Here is a 22,625-nt window from a genome sequence, read left to right as displayed (position 1 = left end):
CGGCCCCTCGACGGGGAAGAGGCCTCGATGGGGAAGAGGGAGTAGTAATCGATGTCTCCCTTGGCATGCTCTTGACAATCCTCGTGAACCTCGTCCGACTGTCGAGGAGGCTCCCCTTCAAGGATGGGGGGAGGGACATGACCCGCGTCATCACGTATGATTGGTGGTGTGTAATTAGGTGGTAATCCATAGGGGTAAGCCACTCGATTGTATCCTGGATGGGGGTTGCTGATGTGCCCCAGTGTGCTTCTTTCTCATCCTACCACGTTTGGGATAGGATGGTGCGCGGTAGATGGGAGAGTTAGGTTTGCTTTGGCAGCTGAACCAACAGCGGCGACAGTGGCCGCGTTATTCTCCATTAGTTGTCTCATTCCTAGCATGACATCCATCATGGAAGTCATTTGCTCTTTCAAAGCCGACATGTCGGCTTTCATCTGTTCCTGTACTTCCTCTTGGTCACCCATCGTCCTAGATTTGGATCTGGTGTGATAGGGATGCCTTGGGGCGCGCTTAGTTATGGTGTTTTTCCTAAAAAGACAAACATGAGGAGTACGTAAAAAATGAATGTATGCTAGAGATAAAATGTGGGAGTGATTTGATTCGCATTGATTTTGGAGTAAAAATGTGGGATAAACTCATTTTATTCAGAAAGTTATAACTAGTCAAGATCTGAGTGACAATACAAATTTCCTAGCGGTTCCTAATTATATGGGCCATTAAGTCTATCATATGCTGACAATGGCTGAGGAGTCCGTGGATCTCCTCGGGGGCGGAGTAGGCGTCCGCCATTGCTTTTGCCTTGGCCAGCAATCAGGGAAGTTCTTGACTCCCGTTCAAAGTAAGAGCAAATCGGTCCATCCACATCGTTGCCTCTTGATGTAACGAGTCAATCACCCTTCCTCTAGCCTCCTTTTCCGCGTACACTTGGGCATATTCGTCCGCCACTTTGTGCTCGTGGGCTGTGGCTAGATTTAATTCTTCTTGGTACTTGCTGATGATGGCTAACATGTTGGTCTCGGTCTCGCATAACTGTTGAGACAAGCTTCTCTTGGACCTTAGGCAAATCCTCAATTCATCCTTCAAGATCAAACTGTCTACTCGTGATTGGTCCTTTTCCTCTCTCCAGAGCTTAAGCTCGCTGTTACTGCCCCACAGAGCCCCTCGGAATTTGTTCCGGCCATGTTCTTCCCTATGGGCCCTTTTGGTCTCTTGTTCCAAGGCCTTAGCGATGGCTATATTTATGTCTCTCAGTTTGGTGTTCTCCTTTCGGATCCTAAGAGCTGCTGATTTGAACTTTTCTTTGACTGTTAAGGCTTTCTCGAGTTCTGTCCTGAGGGCCTACACCTCTTCGTCCTTCTCTGGAGCTTCAACTTCCACCCCCTTAGTGGTTCTCAAATTCGGGAGCCAATCCAGACCTTGCATGTAGGCTTTCAACCATCTATGGTAGCCGCCGATGGGCTTGTTGCTACTACCTTTGAGTTCCTTGTCCTTCTTTTGCACCATCTCCCATGCCTTGCGGACCTTCTGAAGTGCCTCCGCGTTGGTGCTATTGAAACCTCGTGCAATAATAGGTGTGAGCTCTTCCTTTAGTGGTGCCCCTCTCATAGGGTAGCCAAGTTGTCTTATAGCGAGGACGGGATTGTAATTGATGCAACCCCTTGTCCCCATCAAGGGAACATTTGGAAATCCTCCGCACGAAATGAGAATCCCGGTTCTTCCTTCTTTCCATCGGGGGAACCAGTTGACAGACGCTCCTTCTTTGCTTGCCAAGAGTCGGTCCCAACTTGCCTCCTTTTTTCTCTGTGCATGAGCGGTGGCCTTCTAGCGGGCAAGCATGTCTCGCCTCTTGGCAGAAAAGGTGCGAAACCAACCATACGTAGAGGGCCAGAGTACAGCAAACAATCCTTGTACTGCTTTTTTCACATCTTCGGTCGAAGGTGTCATATAGATCAGCTAAGATAGCGACAACCGAGCTTTCCTTGTGGTCATGAAAGGCGAGAAAAGCGTCGATCACTGCCTGGTCCACCAACCCATCCACAATTGGAAAGAGGACCCCTCCGAAGATCAAAAGTGCGAGGATGTCTATGAACGGGGCCCATTCACCTTTACCTGCCAAGACTTTTGCTTTTACTTCCAAACATTTCCTCGGTACTCCAACCACCCCATTTTCGACTTGCTTTCTGTGGTCTAATTCCTGCGTCGAGATTTGGACCATCTTAGAAATTCTTGCTAAAGAGGGATAGAATCCTGAGAAGAGGTATGGTTTCCTTCCTCTTAGAGGGCATCCCAGGATTTCTTTAAACTCTTCCACCGTGGGTGATAACTGGAAGTCCCTAAAGGTGAAGCACCTCCATGGCTGGTCATAATATTGGGCGAGGGAGGCAATGGCCTCTATGGAGACCTCTGCCATGGCTAGGTCCCAGATCTTACCGTAAGCTTTGCGAAAGGCTTGTCACTGGAGCTAACCCATCAACTGCCCTAACTCTTTCAGACTGGTGACTCCTGGGCTCTTGATCTTGACTTGATAGAACCTCTTTTTAAGCGAAGGCGCCTGACTCGATCCCATGTTTTACTAAAGTGAATCAAAACCAAGTGCGAATCAAGACTCCGACATCTATCATGGGTGGAATGGATGAATGCATGAAGAAATGCATATGACACAGATGCATTTTATGAATATGGGAGCCCAGGAAATTGTCCCCTTCTAAGATACAACATTCGGGCAGCATGGCGCCCGACGTATGCATTTAAGTAGGCGACACGAACCCTCCGTCGGTTCGACAAAGTGAGGGGATCAAGACGCAACCCGTGCATGATGCAGATGCCAAAAAAAAGGGCAAAACACGGGGATGTACATAGTTATGACAATATTCACAAACAATCATACAACAAAGACATACATGACATTTTATACTACATGCATGGCAGTGTTTTAAAAAAGGCACGCAGCGTGTTTGCTTCGTGCCCCTATTTTAGGGACCTAATCAGGAGGAACTAAAAGGCTTTTAGTGATAATTCCCAAGGTGGTCATATCTCTCTTGATGGTTTCTAGAGGTATCATCCCCTTCAAAAAACATATTGCGGCAGTAGGGACTACCAGCAACAATATATTATCAAAGAGAAAACTCTAGATGAGGGTTCACTGTTATCAAGCAAGTTGGAGACCTAGCATGACCACAGATTCACCTCCACTCCTTATGTTCCCATGGACCCGGGTATAGGGCCCCTTTTCAACTCACCGTGTGTGCAAATAGTGTTTAGTGTTTGTGTGCATCAAATGAATAAATATCTATCTCATGCATACCTTTTGAAAACACACTAAAAGCAACAAAGAGTTTATATATACAAGAACATAAGGAAAGAAATAAAGAAAAAGGAACAAAGGAGAAGTCATGGTAAGGAATGCACATTGATTGATTGGCCTCACTCTATAAAAATAGTCCCCAGTGGAGTCGCCAACTGTCGCAACCTACCTTTCAGCGGGAGGGCGACGCTGGGCTCGTGGGTGCGTCTTCCAAGAAAGGAAAATGCGCAGAGTTTCCACCAACGTTTATTTGAGGAAAACGTCGGAAAAACCGGAAAGGTGTGGTCTACGAACTTTAAGTGCGAAAGGTTCGGGAGTTGTATTTACGCACGGGGAAGGTATTAGCACCTCACGCGCTGTCACAAGGGACAACAGCCTTTAATCAAGTGTGCAAATATGACTTCAATTTGTTCTATTTTCTCTTTTACGCTTTTTATGTCTTTTTATGCCTTTTATATATTTTTTATCTTTTTGTGGCCGACAAGGGTGTTTCCCTTGCTCCTACGTATTCCTCAATTGTGATAAGGAAATCATACCTACGTAGTTCTTTGAGAACTAAATGTTGGTTAAGTTGTTTTTATCTTTTTTTGCAAGATATGTTGTATCCAAACAAAAAGTTGTTTAAGGCGTTGGACCATTTAAACGATCTTTTGATTCTTTTGAAAGGAGAGAAAACATTAAGGCATTGAACCATTAATGATCTCTTGATTTTTTTGAAAGTAGTGACAAAGTTATGTGTTGACTTTAGGCTTTCGAAAGTCCACGTTTAACCAATAAAAGCAAAGAGGACCATTTAAGGCGTTGGACCTTAAAATGGTGTTTAGGTGATTTTTATGGACAAAGCTTGATTTGTGAGTTGATTTTAGCTTTAGTTTCACTTTGGTTATTAGTCAATTCAATTAAGAAAAATTCCAAAGAAAAGCGTCCGATTGATTTTTTTGGATTATTTTATTCAAAGATATTTTTGATTATTTTATTATTATTTTGCCTCTTTTGATTTTAAACGTGATTACGACGTAAAAGATCGGTTGGATTTTATTATAACAGAGATTAAACGATATTACAACTCAAATGATCGGTGGAAATTCATTTTATTATTGATTAGGCGAGAAAAAGACTTAAATAAATGGTTAAAGCACGTCAAAAGAGGGTACGGAAAGCAAACGAAATAAAAATAAAAGCACGCGAAACAAGTGGGGACCACTAAGGCACATAGAATGAATTGAAAGGTTTGATTTCAGGAACTTACCGGTTGAAGACCAAAGAATGACGAAGAACGAACGAAGAACGATGAAGAACGGCGAAGAATCTTCACGATATCGCTTACAGAAACGTCTCAGAAGCGTTACGGAAGCACCTCGGCTTGGATTTTCTTCACGGAAACAATTTTTCTCACTAATTTCAAGAGAATCCTACATACCTGAAGGACTGAACGAAATTACTCTGTCTTCTTTCCCCTATTTATAGGGGAAAAGAGGGAGGTGGTTGCCGCCCAGCTCGCCCAGGCGAGCTGGGTTGCTTCCACCAGAAGGCACCGCCTTCTGTTGGAACACCCTGGAAGGCCTAAGTGGGTCTGGTTGCTATTTGCACACCCTTTTTTTACTAAATACACCCCCTTTTGCTTTTTTTTCTTATTCTTTTTCCGTAACGTTACGGAACTTTACGAATTACGTAACGACACTTATTTTCTTTCCGTAATATCACGAAACCTTACGGATTACGCAACAATCCCCTTTTTTGACCTCTAGAATGTTGCGGAACTTTACGGATTGCGCGACAATGCTCCCTTTCGACTTTCGGCATGTCGCGAAACTTCACGGATTACCTAACAATGGGTGTTAAGTACCTCAAAGCGGTCAGGCAAAGGTTGCAGGCCATCAAACAATGGTCCCCGGACGAAATTAGAGTATGACACTCATTAATAATATAATTATGTTTAACATAGTATTAACTATTTAAAATTATTGTTTTTATTTATATAAATAAATAAATATAAGATGATATATATATATATATATATATATATATATATATATATATATATATATATATATATATAATTTTAAAAAAATCCATGACTGGGTCAATTTGGTCATCATTCCTATTGTCTCTAATTTTTTGTCCTAATTTACCCGGGAGTTTTAAGAATAACTTTTCTCCTAAGGGTCAGACCATACAAGTGGTTGGTGCGTTTTGAAAAACATCATCTATATATGTACAACTTAATGTTCAAAACAGAACTAAATGATTGTGAACATGAAATACAATTCCACATAGGCCAGACCATAAGGAATGTCATTTTTGTAAAAGATATCCCCACAAAACGTTACGAGATCAATTTAGCCTATGCTACAAGAATTAAAGGGTAAATAGTCACTTTTGTCCCTCAATGTGTAACTTGTTGACAAATGCGTCCCTAAAAAATGAAAATACAAAATTTAGTCATTGAAAGTGTAAAAAGTGTGACAAATATATCCGACCATTAACTTCCGTTCCTCACCGTTAATAAAATAGCTTACGTGACATGGAGTGACAAATTTGTCACTGAAATGATTGCCAACGTGGATTGTCAACATATGAGCATATTTGTCATAATATTTTTTTGACTTTTTGTCTTCTTACTCCGCTGACAAATGCGTCCATGAAAGATGAAAATGCAAAATTTAGTCCTCGAGAGTATAAAAAGTGCGATAAATATATTCAGACGTTACTAATAAATTGTATAGGAGAGAAGTTAGGAAAAAATGAATAAAAAATAATAAAATATAGCTTAAAATTTAAACTCTTATACTTTGATCATCTATCAAATTATCCATCTATCAAATTGTTAATTAATTTTTTAATTAGTCAATATAATTACTTATTTTCCAAAATAAAATAAGTTTCTTTAGTTTTATGATATAAAAAATTGAGTTAACATTTAAAAAAATGAAAGCCTTTTATTTCTTGAAATTTTTTGTTTCTTCAATTAATTATTAATCTTTATTACATACTACGACACAATATGCCGAATGAAATGCAAGATCGCTGCAGCTCCTAACTCAGCGAGAGATACAACTCTACGCCCCAAGGACAAAGAATAAACCTCTCTATTAGTTTTTTTTATTTTGAATTTAACCTCTGTATTAATTTGAACATTATTGTATTTTTTTATTTAAATTTATTTGGGTTCTTTATTTGTTAGTAACTATTTTTATTTCATTCATCTTATGTATAATAAGTGTTGTCTAGAATGGAAGCACATAAGATTTATCTAAGAGATTCTTTCATATTTGATATATATATATATATATATATATATATATATATATATATATATATATATATATATATTATTGATTAAGGAAAAAGACTTATGATTTCATTTTAGCTTTATCTAGTTTAAATTTTGTGAGACTTTTTTTAAAAAAAGAATAATTGATTAAATTCTTTTTTAAAATAAATAAATAAATTTGGTCTCATGACTTGTTGTGTTTTTTCTACTCAAAACTCTCGACATATTATTTTCCATCTAAATATAAGGGTACTTAAGTTGGAATTGAGATATGGAATAATTTTAAAAATTAAAAGTGAGAAATTTAGTAGAAATTTGATAAAATTATAAGATATAAGATAATTTTTTTAACAGCAAAGATTAAGGTTTGACAAGGAAATAAAAATAATAATAAAATATATATTAAAAAGCTATTTAAAAAATATATTACATAAGTATTAAATGGATAAGAACAGTAAATTACAAACACATAGTAATAATAATAATAATAATAATAATAATAATAATAATAATAATAATAATAATAATTACTCACAATTTATTATTAACGTACGGATATATTTGTCGCACTATTTATATTTTTAGAGACTAAATTTTTCATGTTCATATTTCAAAGATATATTTGTGACTTTTCGTGCCTATTTTCTTAATGATGATGGACTAAAGTTAGCGGTTAGATATATTTATCGTACTTTTTACATTTTGAAAATTTTTTTTATAGGACTAAATTTTGTATTTTTATTTTTTTGAAAGAAGCATTTATCACTAATTAAACACATCTAAGGCAACATTGACTTTTTACCCAAAATTAAAAATTAAAAGCTACCCAAACTTAAAGAACCGAAAGTGTCTTATCCCAATGTATCACAAACTACTGACTTTAACTCTCTCAGTCACTTTACCAACACCATGTTTCTTCTTCCCTCCCCTTCGCCCTCCTACTTAATGAAGCACCAGAGTCACAAGGCTCTCTGGTTTCGAGGACTCCCTTATAGTAGTGGCAAGCTAACACGGCAAATCCGGTGTGCGAAGAGAACCGGAAAACAGAGGTACCCGTCGGAGAAGAAGAGGCTGAGGACAAAGCAGAAAGAGCTCTTATCAGATTCCAAGGAGAAGAGCAAGTTTGAGGGCACATGGAGGCTCTTCAAGCTCGCCGTTCCATTCGATCAACACCCTGGCAAAGATTCTCTCCATGTCTCCGATGCCCTTCTACAACAAATCGCCACAGTTCTCAAGTTCCCGGTATTGAAAAAACGGCCTTCCACGTAAATAAATAAATACATTTACTTTTTTTTTTAAATTATTGTGGTGTTTGTCAGGTTGCTTCGCTGTTGCCACCGGAGGCTTTCACCATCGTTAGGAAGTCCTTTGATGCTAGGAAGGTATTGTTAGATATTTGGCATGGCTGTGTGCAATCTTGTCATGGATTAATTAATGAATTTATTGTTTATATTTCCATTCTGTGTGTGTCAAACAGTAAACAAAATGCGGCGAATTTCAATTTGGATTGTCATAATTGAAATCATTGCTTTTGCATCCTCTTATTTTGTTTTGCTGATGCTTTTTTTAGAAATTAAAAGAATCCAAATTTGTGCATGTGGGTAAATATTTGTGTTTTTATTTAAAATTTATAAATATATATTAATTCTATTTTATAAAATAATATTTATTTTAGATTCTCTTAAGATTTTGTTTTAATGAGTCAAATTAGTTTGTTATATTTGTTGTGACAACTGTAGGTTGGTTTTCCAACGGTCATATTTCTAACGGTCATATTTTGTTGTTGCAAAATGCCTATATATATATCTTTCCTCTTTTCTAGAAATGAGAGATTGAGAGCTCTGGTTTCTTTCTGCCAAAAATTTATCTCTTTCTTTTCCTATACAAAACTTAATTTTTGTGAGAGCAAGAGCATTGGTGTTCATAAGGTTCGGGGATCCTTTCGCTGCACACGATCAGAACCAACGGGTTGTCGTATCTTGGGAGAGAAGCGCAATCAGAATTTCTTACCCGTGCAGTGGGGCGTTTTCTCTCTAAGGATAGCATTTACGCGCTTCAACTCAGGCTATATCTTTCTTCCCTTAATTTATTTTCTTGTGCTTATTGTATGTTGTAATGCATTATTCATGTGTTGTCAATTAAATTTAATTTGCTACTGCTATTTTGTTATTTAATTCAAGACTGTGTATCTTTTTCATATTTATTTTCTTTCATTTTTTATTTTATTTTCCAACACTCTTAGAGAGAAAAGTTTTATTTTTTCACTTTCTTCTTGCATAGTCTTTTTGCAGTAGCATCCTATTTTATCAAAATGTCCGCCATGGATATGATTAAGTCCCTTTCCAGTAAGCCTGAAAAATTTACGGGTGAAAATTTTTTCTGTTGGCAACAACAAATGAAATTCTGGCTTACTGAATTGGATTTATACTCTGTGATTTCTAAAAGAGAAATAAAAACTTCAACTTCCTCTACTGATATAGTTCAAACTGATGCAACCATTAAGCATGATGTTTCTGATAAAGATATTTTATGTCATGGACGCATTTTAAGTGCTTTGGCTGATAACATATATAAGATTTTTTGTCATACCAAAACTTCTGTTGAGTTATGGGAAGCACTTGAATTGAAATATGGATCTGTTGAAAAAGGTTTAAGTCGTTACTCTTGTGAAAAAATGATTGATGGAAAATCTATTTCAGATCAGATCCATGAATTTGAAAACATTGTTTATGACATGAAATTGAAAGGAATCGTTTTGCCTGACATTATGCTTGTGGCTTTCATGATATCAAAATTGCCTCCTTCGTGGACTGATTTTGCTCGAAGCTTGAAACATAAACATGAAAGTTTTACCTTTGATGATTTGCTTGTCTGTCTCCGCATTGAGGATAAACATCGTTCATCTCAAAAACACTTGCAAAAATCTGATTCTCACTCTAAGGCCTATCTTGTTGAGAGCTCTAGCAAACCTTTCTCTAAGTCCTTCAAAAGGCATGGGTTTAACAAAAATAAATTTGGTAGAAAGCCTTCATTTTCTAAAAATAAGAACAATGCTTTTAATAACAACAATAAGCCTAAGGATAAAAATCCGGGGAATGAAATTTTTTGCTTTGTTTGTGGGCGAGCTAATCATTTGGCTAAGAATTGTTTTCAACGTCATCGCCAACCCACGTCTTTCCCTAAACCGCAGGCTAATGTTGTTACCACCAGTGCTGCCTCTGATTCCCCATCTGACAGGTACCATGTCACTAGCCATGAGTTAAATTGTGTTTTTAACTCAAATGATTGGTTTATAGACTCCGGGGCTAATGTTCATGTGTGTGCTGATAAAAAATTATTTTCTTTATATCAGGAATCAAGCACACGTACTGTGAGCATGGGGAATGGGAGTATGGCACATGTGTTAGGAGAAGGTCAAGTGAAGCTAGAGCTATCTTCGGGAAACTTTATTGTTTTAGATGGTGTCTATCATATTTCTGATATTAGGAAAAATTTAATAAGTACTTCTTTGTTAGTCCAACAAGGGTACAAGGTTGTCTTTGAATCCAATAGAGTTGTTATTACGAGACATGGTAATTTTATTGGTAAAGGCTACATTTGTGATGGTTTGTTTAAGTTAAATCTTATGTCTCATTCTATTAATAAAATATCCAATATTTCTTCTTTTGTTGCAAATGTTGAATGTTCTAATATGTGGCATGCTAGACTTGGACATGTGAATTTGAATTCTATCAAAAGAATGATGTCTCTTAATCTTATTCCTAAGGCTTCCATTGATTTAAAACAAAAATGTGAAACATGTATTCAAGCAAAACAACCTAGAAAGAGTTTTACTACATGTATTGAAAAAGAAACTAACTTGCTTGAATTGGTTCATAGTGATATATGTGATAGTAATGATGTGTTAACACGTGGTGGTAAGAGATATTTTATTACTTTTATTGATGATTTCTCCAAATATTGTTATGTGTATTTAGTTAATCACAAAAGTGAATTGTTTGATAAGTTCAAAGTATATAAAACAGAAGTAGAAAATCAATTAGAAAGAAAAATTAAAATTTTACGTTCCGATAGAGGTGGAGAATACACATCTTTATACATGAGTAATTTTTGTGAAATGCATGGTATTATTCATGAAGTGACACCTCCGTATGCTCCTCAATCTAATGGTATTGCGGAAAGAAAGAATCGTACATTGCTTGATATGGTGAATGCTATGCTTGTAAGTTCTGGTTTATCAAGTAATATGTGGGGTGAAGCTTTGTATTCTGCATGTCATATTCTTAATAGAGTGCCTTATAAAAATTTTGAAAAAACCCCTTATGAGCTATGGAGAAAAAGAGAACCAAACCTGAAATATCTTAAAGTGTGGGGGTGTCTAGCAAAGGTAAACATTCCCATTAATAAGAAAAGGAAAATTGGACCAAAAACTGTTGATTGTGTTTTTGTTGGATACTCTATGCATAGTACTACTTATAGATTTTTGGTAGTTAATTCAGAAGTGTCTGAAATTTCTAATGGTACTATTATGGAATCTAGAGATGCTACTTTCTTTGAAAATATTTTTCCTTTGAAAAATAAATTGTCTAAATCTGTTTGTGATACTTCTTGTTCTAATTTGTCTACTTGTAGTAATACTAATAAGGACATTGTGTTTGAACCTAGGAGGAGTAAAAGATCTAAAAAAGTTAAGGATTTTGGTTCTGAATTTTGCTCTTTTTTGCTTGAAGATGATCCTAAAACTTATGGTGAGGCCATGAGGTCTATTGATGCACCTTTTTGGAAAGAAGCTATTATTGATGAAATGAGTTCTCTTAAAAATAATAAAACTTGGTTTCTTACTGATCTTCCCCCTGGTTGTAAAAGTATAGGTTGTAAGTGGGTTTTTCGAAAGAAATTAAGAACTGATGGATCTATAGAAAAAATTTAAGGCAAGGCTTGTTGTGATTGGGTGTAAACAAATAGAAGGTGTAGATTTCTTTGATACATATTCTCCTGTTTCTAAAGTTACTACCATTAGGGTCTTAATTGCACTTGCTTGTGTTTTTAATTTAGAAATTCATCAAATGAATGTAAAAACTGCCTTTTTAAATGGTGAATTAGAAGAAGAAATTTATATGAGCCAACTTGAAGGCTTTGTAGAACAGGGGAAGGAAAAGAAAGTTTGCAAACTTGTTAAATCTTTATATGGTTTGAAACAAGCTCCAAAACAATGGCATGAAAAATTTGATCAAGTTGTTCTTTCGTATGGTTTTCAAATCAATAATACTGATAAATGTGTGTATGTGAAACAATTTGATGATAATGGATGTGTCATTTTATGTTTGTATGTGGATGACATATTGATATTTGGTAGTAATATGCAATTCATAAATGATGTGAAGTCTTTCTTGTCTAGAAATTTTGATATGAAGGACCTTGGTCCTGTAGATGTGATTTTGGGTATTAAGCTTATAAAGAAAAATGATGGCATGATTTTAACCCAATCACACTATGTTGAAAATCTGTTGAAGAAGTTTAATTATTTTGATGTGAAACCTGTTTCTACTCCTTATGACTCATCCATCAAGCTAAAGAAAAATTTGGGTAAAGGAATTTCTTCACATAAATATCCTCAAATTATCGGTTCTTTGTTGCATTTGACAAACTTCTCCAGGCCTGACATTGCATATGCAGTTGGTAGATTAGGAAGGTATACTAATAATCCTGATCATTCTCATTGGATTGCATTAGAAAGAGTTTTTAGATACTTAAAAGGAACCATCAATTATGACATTCATTATACATGTTTTCCTGCAGTAATTGAGGGGTTTAGTGATGCAAATTGGATTTCTGATTCTGATGAAACAAAATCAACAAGTGGTTATGTTTTTACTTTAGCTGGTGGTGCAGTATCATGGAAATCTGCTAAACAAACTATTATTTCACGTTCTACTATGGAAGCAGAAATTATTGCTTTAGATACTGCTACTAGTGAGGCTGAGTTTCTTAAAAATTTGTTATGTGATCTACCATTGTTGAATAAGCCTATACCTCCAATTCCAATGCATTGTGATAGTCAAGTTGCTATATCTAAAGTTACTAGCAAAAATTTTAATGAAAAAAGAAGACACTTAAGAGTGAGACTAAGTCTATCAGAAATTTGATTTCTCATTTCTCTTGACTTTGTCAGGTCAGAAAATAATATTGCGGATCCGCTTACAAAAGGGTTGACGCGTCAACAAGTACTTGAGTCGTCGAGGGGAATGGGATTAAAGCCCATTATTTAGTTACAACAATGGACACCCGTCTCTGTGTGATTGGTGATCCCATGAATGGAGTTCAACGGGTAACAACGAAATTGTTTGTTGACTAAAGTACACCAAAATGAAATTTGACGGAGCTGTTCCGTTTCTCATTCCTATGACGAGGTGTATTATAAATTGTGGCAATATTAAGGTTGAGGTATTTATATATGTGTATTTTTGGTAAAAAAAAAAACAAAATACCTCTTAATGAATCCGATGACAATTATTGTAGGGGTGAGGGTCACAACTCACTCTTTGAGGATTCACCTAGTGAGTATGGTGGTGGGGCCGCCACTGTGAGATATGGGCTAATCTCTAATGGACACTCACGAAACAAGATACAAGCGCAAGGCCGTGTAACGCGCTACCACTGATTAGAACCTAATTGAACGCCAATATTGTAGGGGTTGTGTACTAAAGTCCGGTTAAAAAATATGTAGTTCAAGACAATCAAGTCACTACATTTTTCTCGGATGGAAGTTCATAAACACTAGGTATAAGGCTCAAACCCGGAAGGTTCCTTATACCGAAATACAATATCACATGCTCTTACTCTTATGTTTTTATACAAATTATCTTTTAGAAAAATATATTTTAAAATTTTAAATTATGTGGGGGAATGTTGGTAAATATTTGTGTTTTAATTTAAAATTTATAAATATATATTAATTCTATTTTATAAAATAATATTTATTTTAGATTCTCTTAAGATTTTGTTTTAATGAGTCAAACTAGTTTATTATATTTGTTGTGACAACTGTAGGTTGGTTTTCCAACGGTCATATTTCTAACGGTCATATTTTGTTGTTGCAAAATGCCTATATATATATCTTTCCTCTTTTCTAGAAATGAGAGATTGAGAGCTCTGGTTTCTTTCTGCCAAAAATTTATCTCTTTCTTTTCCTATACAAAACTTAATTTTTGTGAGAGCAAGAGCATTGGTGTTCATAAGGTTCGGGATCCTTTCGCTGCACACGATCGGAACCAACAGGTTGTCGTATCTTGGGAGAGGAGCGCAATCAGAATTTCTTACCCGTGCAGTGGGGGCGTTTTCTCTCTAAGGATAGCGTTTACGCGCTTCACCCCAGGCTATATCTTTCTTCCCTTAATTTATTTTCTTGTGCTTATTGTATGTGATAATGCATTATTCATGTGTTGTGAATTAAATTTAATTTGCTACTGCTATTTTGTTATTTAATTCAAGACTGTGCATCTTTTCATATTTATTTTCTTTCATTTTTTATTTTAGTTTCCAACAGTGCATACTGTGGACATGGATGTCCAAAAACTCATCAGTCTGGAGCCTCGTTGTTGGGACTTTATTTCTCGGCTGGAGCCTAAAGTTGGCCTTGTGGAACGTGTGCATGATGAAAGAGATTTTGGTGATCTGGCGAGTATCATTCACGACTGTAAAGAAAATAAAGAAGTTGCATTGAAAGGGGGAAATGGACATAGCATTTTCTCAACAGAGTTGTGCAAGAACCAGGCTACGAGAAAACCAAAAATTGCAGTAGTGGGAAGTGGGCCCTCTGGCCTATTTGCTGCTCTTGTTCTTGCAGAGCTTGGTGCAGATATTACTCTGATAGAAAGAGGTCAACCAGTAGAAAAAAGGGGGCGTGATATTGGTGCTCTTGTAGTTCGTCGAATTTTAGATTTGGAAAGTAACTTCTGCTTTGGAGAGGTTGTACTTTGCATCTTGATTTATTTTTTTATATGATGCTTTGTTGTCTCAATATGATAAACATGATTACATCATTCATCACTTTTGACTTAAAATGAGTTTGTTTTTGGATGTCTTAGTCTTACAAGTCTCATCCACTAGGTTCTGACAAATATGTAATTTTGTTTTTTCAAAAGAAAACATGGAAATATTCTTTTGTTTCTAGTTGCTACAATTTGAGTTTTCTCCACAACAGCCGACAGGCAAGGAGATTATTATAAGATGTTGTTTGAGTTAATGGAAATTAAGTGCACCTTTTTAATGCTCATATAGGCTGCAATATTTATACATTTCTAAGACTTTTTGAAATGCAGCTGAAAATCATAATTGGAGTTTTAAAGATAGTTGGCCAGCTCATTTGTGATTCTTGTGATGCTTTTCATTCAACTAGTTTTTCTCTCACATGAGTCTGCTTGTTTTTTTTTACTCTGTCATTTATTAAGGACTTATGTGTGGCAGGGTGGTGCAGTGCAGGTACCTGGAGTGATGGGAAGTTGGTGACCAGAATTGGACGCAACAGTGGCAGTGTCCTTGCAGTTAGTTTCCTTATGTAGTATTTATGAAGTTGATATGTGCATCCTGTGTATGTGTAAAATTGATCTATTTTTCTTGTAGATGTATTAAGAAAACAGTGCTAACTGATAAATGGTTTATTTCTACCCATTTTTGATGTTAAAATCAGATACAGTAATAATTTGTGATAATTATAAATGCATGCTGTTTGTTGCCCTTTGTCTGTAGTCCTTAGATCTAATTTACTAGTTTGAATATATACTCCAGTATTAATTCCATTATCAGGTAGTATGTTTATGCTTAACTCAACTCATTTACTGAAAGAAGAAAAAGATATCTGTCCAAAATTGAATCAATGCTTTCAGAAAGCACAGTATGACTTTTACATTTTTGTCAACCTCTAAAATTCCTTTTGTCTTGATATTATTAAGAAAATTTGAAGCAAAATTCTTTGCCCCTATTATAATTATGTTACTTATGCCATACTTATATTGAGATATTTGAACTCCTCTTTTCTCAAATAAATAGGCTGCATGACTAGTAATATTTGGGGACTGGGGTATTTAATGGAGGACTTCAGCCAAATATCAAGTGTGGGATCCATCATCCATGCTTTTAACCCTTTGTCCTGTCTTCAAGCCATGCAATTGGTTAGAGATATTGAAACATAACTGATCAAAATTCATCCTGAGACTGGTTGTTGCACTGGGAAGTCTAATAATTGGCAAGAAACAGCATTGCACTACCTTTGAAGTTTGGAGCAGGAATGCAAAATTGTGAGAAAATTTCTGTAACTGCTGCAACCAAGTTGAATAGTAGTTGGAATGGGACAAATGACACAAATTATGGTTTAGAGGCTGAGTCTTTCACAAAACAGAGATCTTGCTTCCTCTTTGATGTCTATAGGAAGGAAGAATGAGGGGATCAAAGGAATTCATGAATCCTAGACTTCTGAGCATTCATAAAATAAGCACTATTCATGAATCTTCTGAACATTCATAAAATACCTGTTTCCAACAAATAATATATTTTATTGACTTATCAATTTTTTACTGAATGGTTGACATGATGTCTTCTTTTTAGGTTATGAGAACTCTAGTGCATTTTGGAGCTCCAAAACAGATATTGATTGATGGAAAGCCTCACTTAGGAACAGATAGGTTGGTTCCTTTACTTCGCAACGTTAGGCAACATCTGCAAGATTTGGGTGTGAGTTCCAATAACTTTCTTGTGTTGAAAATAAATTCATGTCATTATAATTTTCCTTGCAGTTTTCTTCATTTGTCCAATTAACACTGCTGGTTCTTTTTTCTAGGTCACCATAAAGTTTGGGACAAAAGTAGATGATTTAGTTATAAAAGATAGACATGTTCTGGGGGTTATGGTATCTGAGTCAGCTGATAAATTACATTTAACAAGTCAGAAGATGGAATATGATGCAGTTATTCTGGCTGTTGGTCATTCTGCTCGTTATATATATGAAGTGCTTCTTGCTCACAATGTGGAATTAATACCCAAAGATTTTACTGTGAGTTTATATTGACATACCATATCAATCTTTATTTCAATTTATTAAAGTCAGGATGCTTATTTGTATTAATCTTGTTCACTGTGGCTTCTTCAGTACTGACATGCTTTGTGTATAATTTATGCTTGATTCATGTGGATTTATTTTATTTAGATTACATTTGACTAAGAATTATATATTATTCTTGTTTTTCCCACTTTTGTGTCTTACATTTGAAGGAGCCAGTTTTGCCACCCTAAAGGATTGAAAATCTAAGCTGATGTTGTAGCATTGGTGGTTATTGATAATTATAACACATTTTGGAGCATTTTGAACCATATGAAAGTAGTAAATCCTTGAGTGGCTAGGAGAATGGCCTACATTTATGTTACCTTGTCCTATCTGCATGGTCACTTCTGATGAACAATGCTTTTGTTTTATTGCAGTGAATTATTTTTGTTTTTTCTATATAAATGCTGCAGTGATTTAAATAAAAGGAATTTCTATTAAGTAAAGAACAGTACAAAGCAAGAGGATGAGACATCCTCACAAGATATGTCTTTCGCAATTTCCTATACAAATTAGTAAAAGGAAGAAATGAAATTAGTAAACATTTTCTCAAGCCATAGGACCTAAGAGGTCGAATCTTGTAACAAGGCATGCTACTCTCTTCATGTCTAACATAGAAAGCCCCTTATATTCAATGAGCAGAACACCACAGACAAGCTGAAACAATAACCTTGTCCCAAACCAGAGCTGAAGTTCCCTTTGCACTTTCTAGTTTTCCTTTCTGGCCATAGATACCAGAGAGCCTTCTTTATGGAAACCGAAACCTCTAAATTCAGTAAGTAGAAACCAACATAGAAAATCCTTGATTGACCAATTCACATCTGTTATCATTTTTTTTTATCAGCTCACATCTGTTATCATTATAAGTTATAACATCATGCACCCTGTTCTGGCCCATGTGTAATTTTGTTTTTCAGTTGAATAAATGATCATATAATGTGATGTTTGCTATGGCTATTGTTTTTGTCATGATTTTCTTATTTTTATTGCTTTTTACATTGGTTACAGGTAGGGCTACGAATTGAGCATCCTCAAGAACTAATAAACAGCATACAGTTTTGTATCTAGTCGAATTGTTTCAACACGTTTGTTTTTTCTATTAGTGTTAACTATACTGATGACAAGTGCTCCATGTTGCTCATGTAATATAAGAATAGAGCCCCTAATGTCATTCCCGCAACAACTTATTAGTAACCTTTAGATTCTCAAAACCCTTGTGTTATCTAGAAAATTGAAATTGAGTTGAGAGATTATGCAAATAATTTAAAAGTGATATTCAGAGGAATTAAACTGTGATTTTGAAACAACAGAAGAACTCTCTAATGGCTCTATGGTACTTAGAGCTGGGAATTCACTTGTATTCAATTGCTAATTTGTATTTTCTGTAATTTGATAGTTAACTTCAGAAGTCAATACCTCTGCTAATTCTGTTAGCAATCAATGGTCATGACTCTTGAGATACTAATAATCTATTCTCAAGTTAAATTCCCTATTTCCTCATTTAAGGAAATGAGTTAAATAAAACAAGCATGAACTATTAAGATGTTAAATGACTTGGTGGGACTATTTCACTTGATGCATTCTAAACAGATAATTTCAAATGAGCTAACTTCCCACAATGCATAGTATTATAAGTCTGGATTCACAATCCAGCTGGTGCAGAATTATTGTTAATTTTGTTATTGCATTATCATATTGACCACGAATAGGGAGCAAATGTTTTAGGTTTGAGGAGAGAGTTTTCTTCCCCATCTTCTTTTATAATCTGAAACTTCCTTAGTTGGAGCTTAGTTGCTTATTGAGTGAGTATTTTTTTTTATCTTCCTCTTGCCATAATGGGAAGGTATACACTAAATTTTTATAATGTTTTATGTTTTACTATAATTCTCCTGCTTGATAAGAACTAGGACCAAAATAAGTTTATCATGTTGACAGTCCTGTCAGCGATCTATAATATATTAACTATTAATCAAAATCATTTTTGATTTTGGGGAGAATTTATTTCATTGCTACAAATTTTGGGGGGAAAGAAGAGGTAATCATGATAATTTCATACTCAAATGTGATGTAGTAATTAACTTGTTCTGTATTGGCAGAAGCTTTTTGTTTGTAATAAAAGCAATTTCTCAGACATATTTATCTATTTGTCATGGTTATGATGTTTGCAATTTTTTTCATTTAAATGTGTAGTATGCTGAATTGGCTTCCGAGGTTTGTCATGGACGTGGTAAAATTCCAGTGGCAGATTACAAAGTTGCCAATTATATTGACAAGGAGGATTTCAATGACGTATCTGATTCAGGGGTAACAAATCGTAGTTGCTACTCTTTCTGCATGTGTCCAGGTGGGCAGGTAGGTGTTCTCATTTTACTTGCATATCATATATCATTTTAATTGGAATATGACCTCTTTATGGTGCTGAGTCCATGCACATAAATGTCATGGTATAGATATTTACTGATTGATTTACCAAGGAGGAAGAGGGAGGTGTGTCTGGCACATTTGTATCATTAAACTATTATTTCAGTGTCTTAATTTACCCATGCCATTATCAGATGTCATCAACTGGTACTGAACCACAGAAAATTGGAACTTTTAGGTTGTTCTCACTAGTACAAGTCCATCAGAAATATGCATCAATGGCATGTCATTTTCTCGGCGAGCATCTAAGTGGGCAAATGCCGCACTTGTGGTGACAGTCACAACAAAGGATTTCGAAGCTTTGAATTATTATGGTCCTCTTGCTGGGGTCAAATTTCAGGTAGGCTTGAATTCTTGTAATCCTAGTTTTGTGTTGTTGTTAGTTAGGATGTATAAGGTATAAAATGAGATCTGAATAAGGACAACTGTTAGTCAGTTAGTCCATCAGTTAGTTAGTTAGTTAGATTAGTATAGTTAGGTGGAATTGATTATAAATAGGATTAGGGGCAAATCAGATTAGACGGGATCATTATGTGAATTTGGCAGTTTTTTTGAAAGGGGAAATCTTTTGTCAACGGGAAACCCTTGAAGGAGATATCTCCTAATCTCAATAAAACTGGTCAATTTCACTGTTTCTTTATATCAATTTCTTTTTTCTCTTTCCCTGGTTTGTAGCAGTTCCTATGATTTTTAGTATTTAAACTATGTGTTCTACTTTCCTTTGTTGAAATTATGGGGATTTTAGGGTAGGGAAGAAATATATAAATATTATTTGCATTGCTTATAAATAAAAGAGGCTGTAATTATTTAAGTCTTAGAGTTGTAGTAAATATAGGAAATAGGGAAAGCCTATCAATAAATGCATGAAATAAGGACAGTTGATTACAAATAATGATGTAATTACGCTAAATATTTAACAGCATTAATTATGCTAGCATCCTTCATTTCTTTTTTCATCTTTATTATTATCAAAAGCAAAGTGTGAAGTTAAATGTGGGATCTTTTGTCCAGTTTTTTTATTAATAAATCTTTCTCTCATTCCCTAGGGCCATATTTCAATCCTTGAATTATTAAGTAATAGAATATGTAAATCTATTTCCTGTTTCCCTGGCCTTTCGGCATAGGTGCCATAAGAAATGAACCAATATGTTGCATCAGATGCAAAATGTTCAACTAGTTTGTCAGTGTTTTGATGTTATAAATAGACTGCATCTCGGTTTTATCTAATACTTATGTTATTTAGAGAGTGTTCGAACAAAGAGCTGCTATGATGGGAGGAGGAAATTTTATAGTGCCTGTCCAGACAGTTACAGATTTTCTTGAGAACAAGTTGTCAGGTAAAATTATCGACCATTACCTTTTATTTATTATTCCCAGGTTCTCAGCTTATAGATGAACTTAGCTTTACTAGTTTGTGCCAGTAACATCTGTACCCCCGTCAAGTTATCGATTGGGTGTGAAGGCAGCAAACCTCCATCAATTATTTCCCATTCATGTAACTGAAGCTTTGAAACATTCACTTGTAACATTTGACAAGGAGGTTTTCAGTTTCCCATGTCCTTCAAATTATTATTCCATAGTCTTTTATAAATTTATCCAGCAAAACTACTATGGACATTTTTTTAATTCAGATTTCTTAACTTTTCAGTTACCAGGATTTATCTGCAATGATGCTCTCCTTCATGGTGTAGAGGTAATAAAAATACATGCTATTCATTTTGGTTTGGTCTAATATCAATATGTTCTACTGTATTTATGGATTTACCAAACTGCAAATTATTCCCCTGCTTCTGCTTCTGCTTCCTGGTTCAGTCTGCTGTTGTTGATTAAAACTTCTGCATAAAGCAAGTGATTATCCATACTTTGCTTCAGAACTGTTATTTGTTTGTGCTAAACAATGTTTTTGGTTCTAGACTAGGACTAGTTCCCCAATCCAAATTCCACGCAATGGTGACTCTTATGAATGCACTTCGGTAAAAGGACTATATCCAGTTGGTGAAGGAGCAGGCTATGCTGGAGGGATCATTAGTGCAGCAGTAGATGGAATGCATGCTGGTTTTGCTGTGGCAAAAAAATTCAGCTTGTTTCATGGAGATGTTGAGTCTGTTCTGGGCAAGGCTCAAAATGTTGGAGTTGTCAAGTACTAGGAAGATCTAAGTTTCTTCAGACACTGTCTTTGGTGGGAGGAACACCAACTTTTAAGTTATCTTCTACATTTTTGGTATATAGATCAGCTGTAGATATTAGAAATGGTTCCATATTGCTGTTAGACTACTGAATTTCCGAGGTAATATTTGTTTTTTTTTTTCGTGTCCAAACAGAGTTGTCAGTTTCAGCTTGTTGTGGAAGAACATTGATGATAATTGCCACATCTCTCTCTGTCATATTTTCTAACTAGGTTGTCTTCCAGGCTGGTGAGCCGAGATAGGAATTATCATTTTTGACATTCATTTAGGTTGCTGTCCTTGACATAAATTGAATGGCATGCCTAATGTTCGCTTGCTGCTAGGAAGTTGATACTTGTAGCAAGGACCTGTGAATATTGGACTCAGTGGCTGCAATTTAGGAAGATCACGAATTTGGCAACATTAATGTGGCTACCCATGATATATAGAAACATAGAATGTAGTATTTTACTAAAGCAATTGTAGACGGTGGCACCATTAAACTCCAGACGTATGGTCAAGTTCTCAGTAAGTACACAGATTTTTATTTAAAAAACATGGATCTATCATAGTACCGGTCTGCTCAATGTATTAACCGAATTGACAGTTTCAAATATTCCCTGAACCGGTTGTTTTCGCTCCCATACCTTATCATGTTATTCAATTCAATCAGTTTGAATCATCAAAATTGACTGTTGAATCAATCAAATTATGATTCGAAGCTAACATTTCGATATATAATCCAGCTTTTACAACAATGGTAACTAATGTCAACATGATCTTTAGCTTTTATGGGGAGCGTGCTTATAATGTTAAGTAAATGTGTGTTAAATATGTTTGTTTTTTGTTTTTAAATTATGATATTCTCGTAAATTGTAGTTTGAGCAGCCTAGGTTCTACTAATTAAATAGATCATAGTGGACGCGTGAATTTGGGTTCAAATCCTATTTTACCAACAAGTAATGGAATCAAGAGAAAATGTTTCCACAAACAGATCCACAAAATATAGCTCTTTTTTATTAGTATGAAGTGTAACAGACAGAAAGCTAAGGTCTAGGGAACAAAGTTCCCACTGCATCGGCAACTACATAGGGGCATCACAGCTGGGCATGAAACAAAAAAGCTAAAAGGTAACAGTGATTGAGCTCCTTCTTTCGTCAACCAATCTGCACAAGAGTTTCCTTGTCTCAAAGTAAGCTTGAAAGAGAGATCCCAAGAGGATTGCACTAGGGACCGAATAGTAGCAATGACAGCTTTTAACCACAACTCTTGAAATGAGTTCAATAGAAAGAGTTGAATCTGTCTCACATATTACACGTGAGTATCCAATTTCCTTGGATAGCATAAAGCTCGGTTGTGGATGTA

The 22,625-nt window shown here is 35.5% G+C and overlaps 1 protein-coding gene across 1 annotated transcript; it reads left to right on the top strand.

Annotated features, from left to right (window-relative positions):
- The first annotated feature begins 7,419 nt into the window (after positions 1-7,419).
- Positions 7,420-21,549, top strand: LOC102665074 (uncharacterized protein Cbei_0202). The gene is made up of 12 exons (XM_041014570.1): positions 7,420-7,820; positions 7,898-7,982; positions 14,125-14,547; positions 15,051-15,121; positions 16,182-16,307; positions 16,414-16,626; positions 18,865-19,026; positions 19,274-19,435; positions 20,339-20,432; positions 20,517-20,635; positions 20,744-20,788; positions 21,009-21,549. Exons 1-12 carry the CDS (start codon positions 7,488-7,490, stop codon positions 21,240-21,242), a joined length of 2,067 nt encoding a protein of 688 aa, XP_040870504.1. The 5' UTR covers positions 7,420-7,487; the 3' UTR covers positions 21,243-21,549.
- The last annotated feature ends 1,076 nt before the right edge of the window (positions 21,550-22,625 follow it).

The sequence above is a fragment of the Glycine max genome, chromosome 4 (assembly GCF_000004515.6).
Source record: "Glycine max cultivar Williams 82 chromosome 4, Glycine_max_v4.0, whole genome shotgun sequence".
Classification (NCBI taxonomy): domain Eukaryota; kingdom Viridiplantae; phylum Streptophyta; class Magnoliopsida; order Fabales; family Fabaceae; genus Glycine; species Glycine max.
This window is presented reverse-complemented; position numbering and strand designations above follow the sequence as displayed.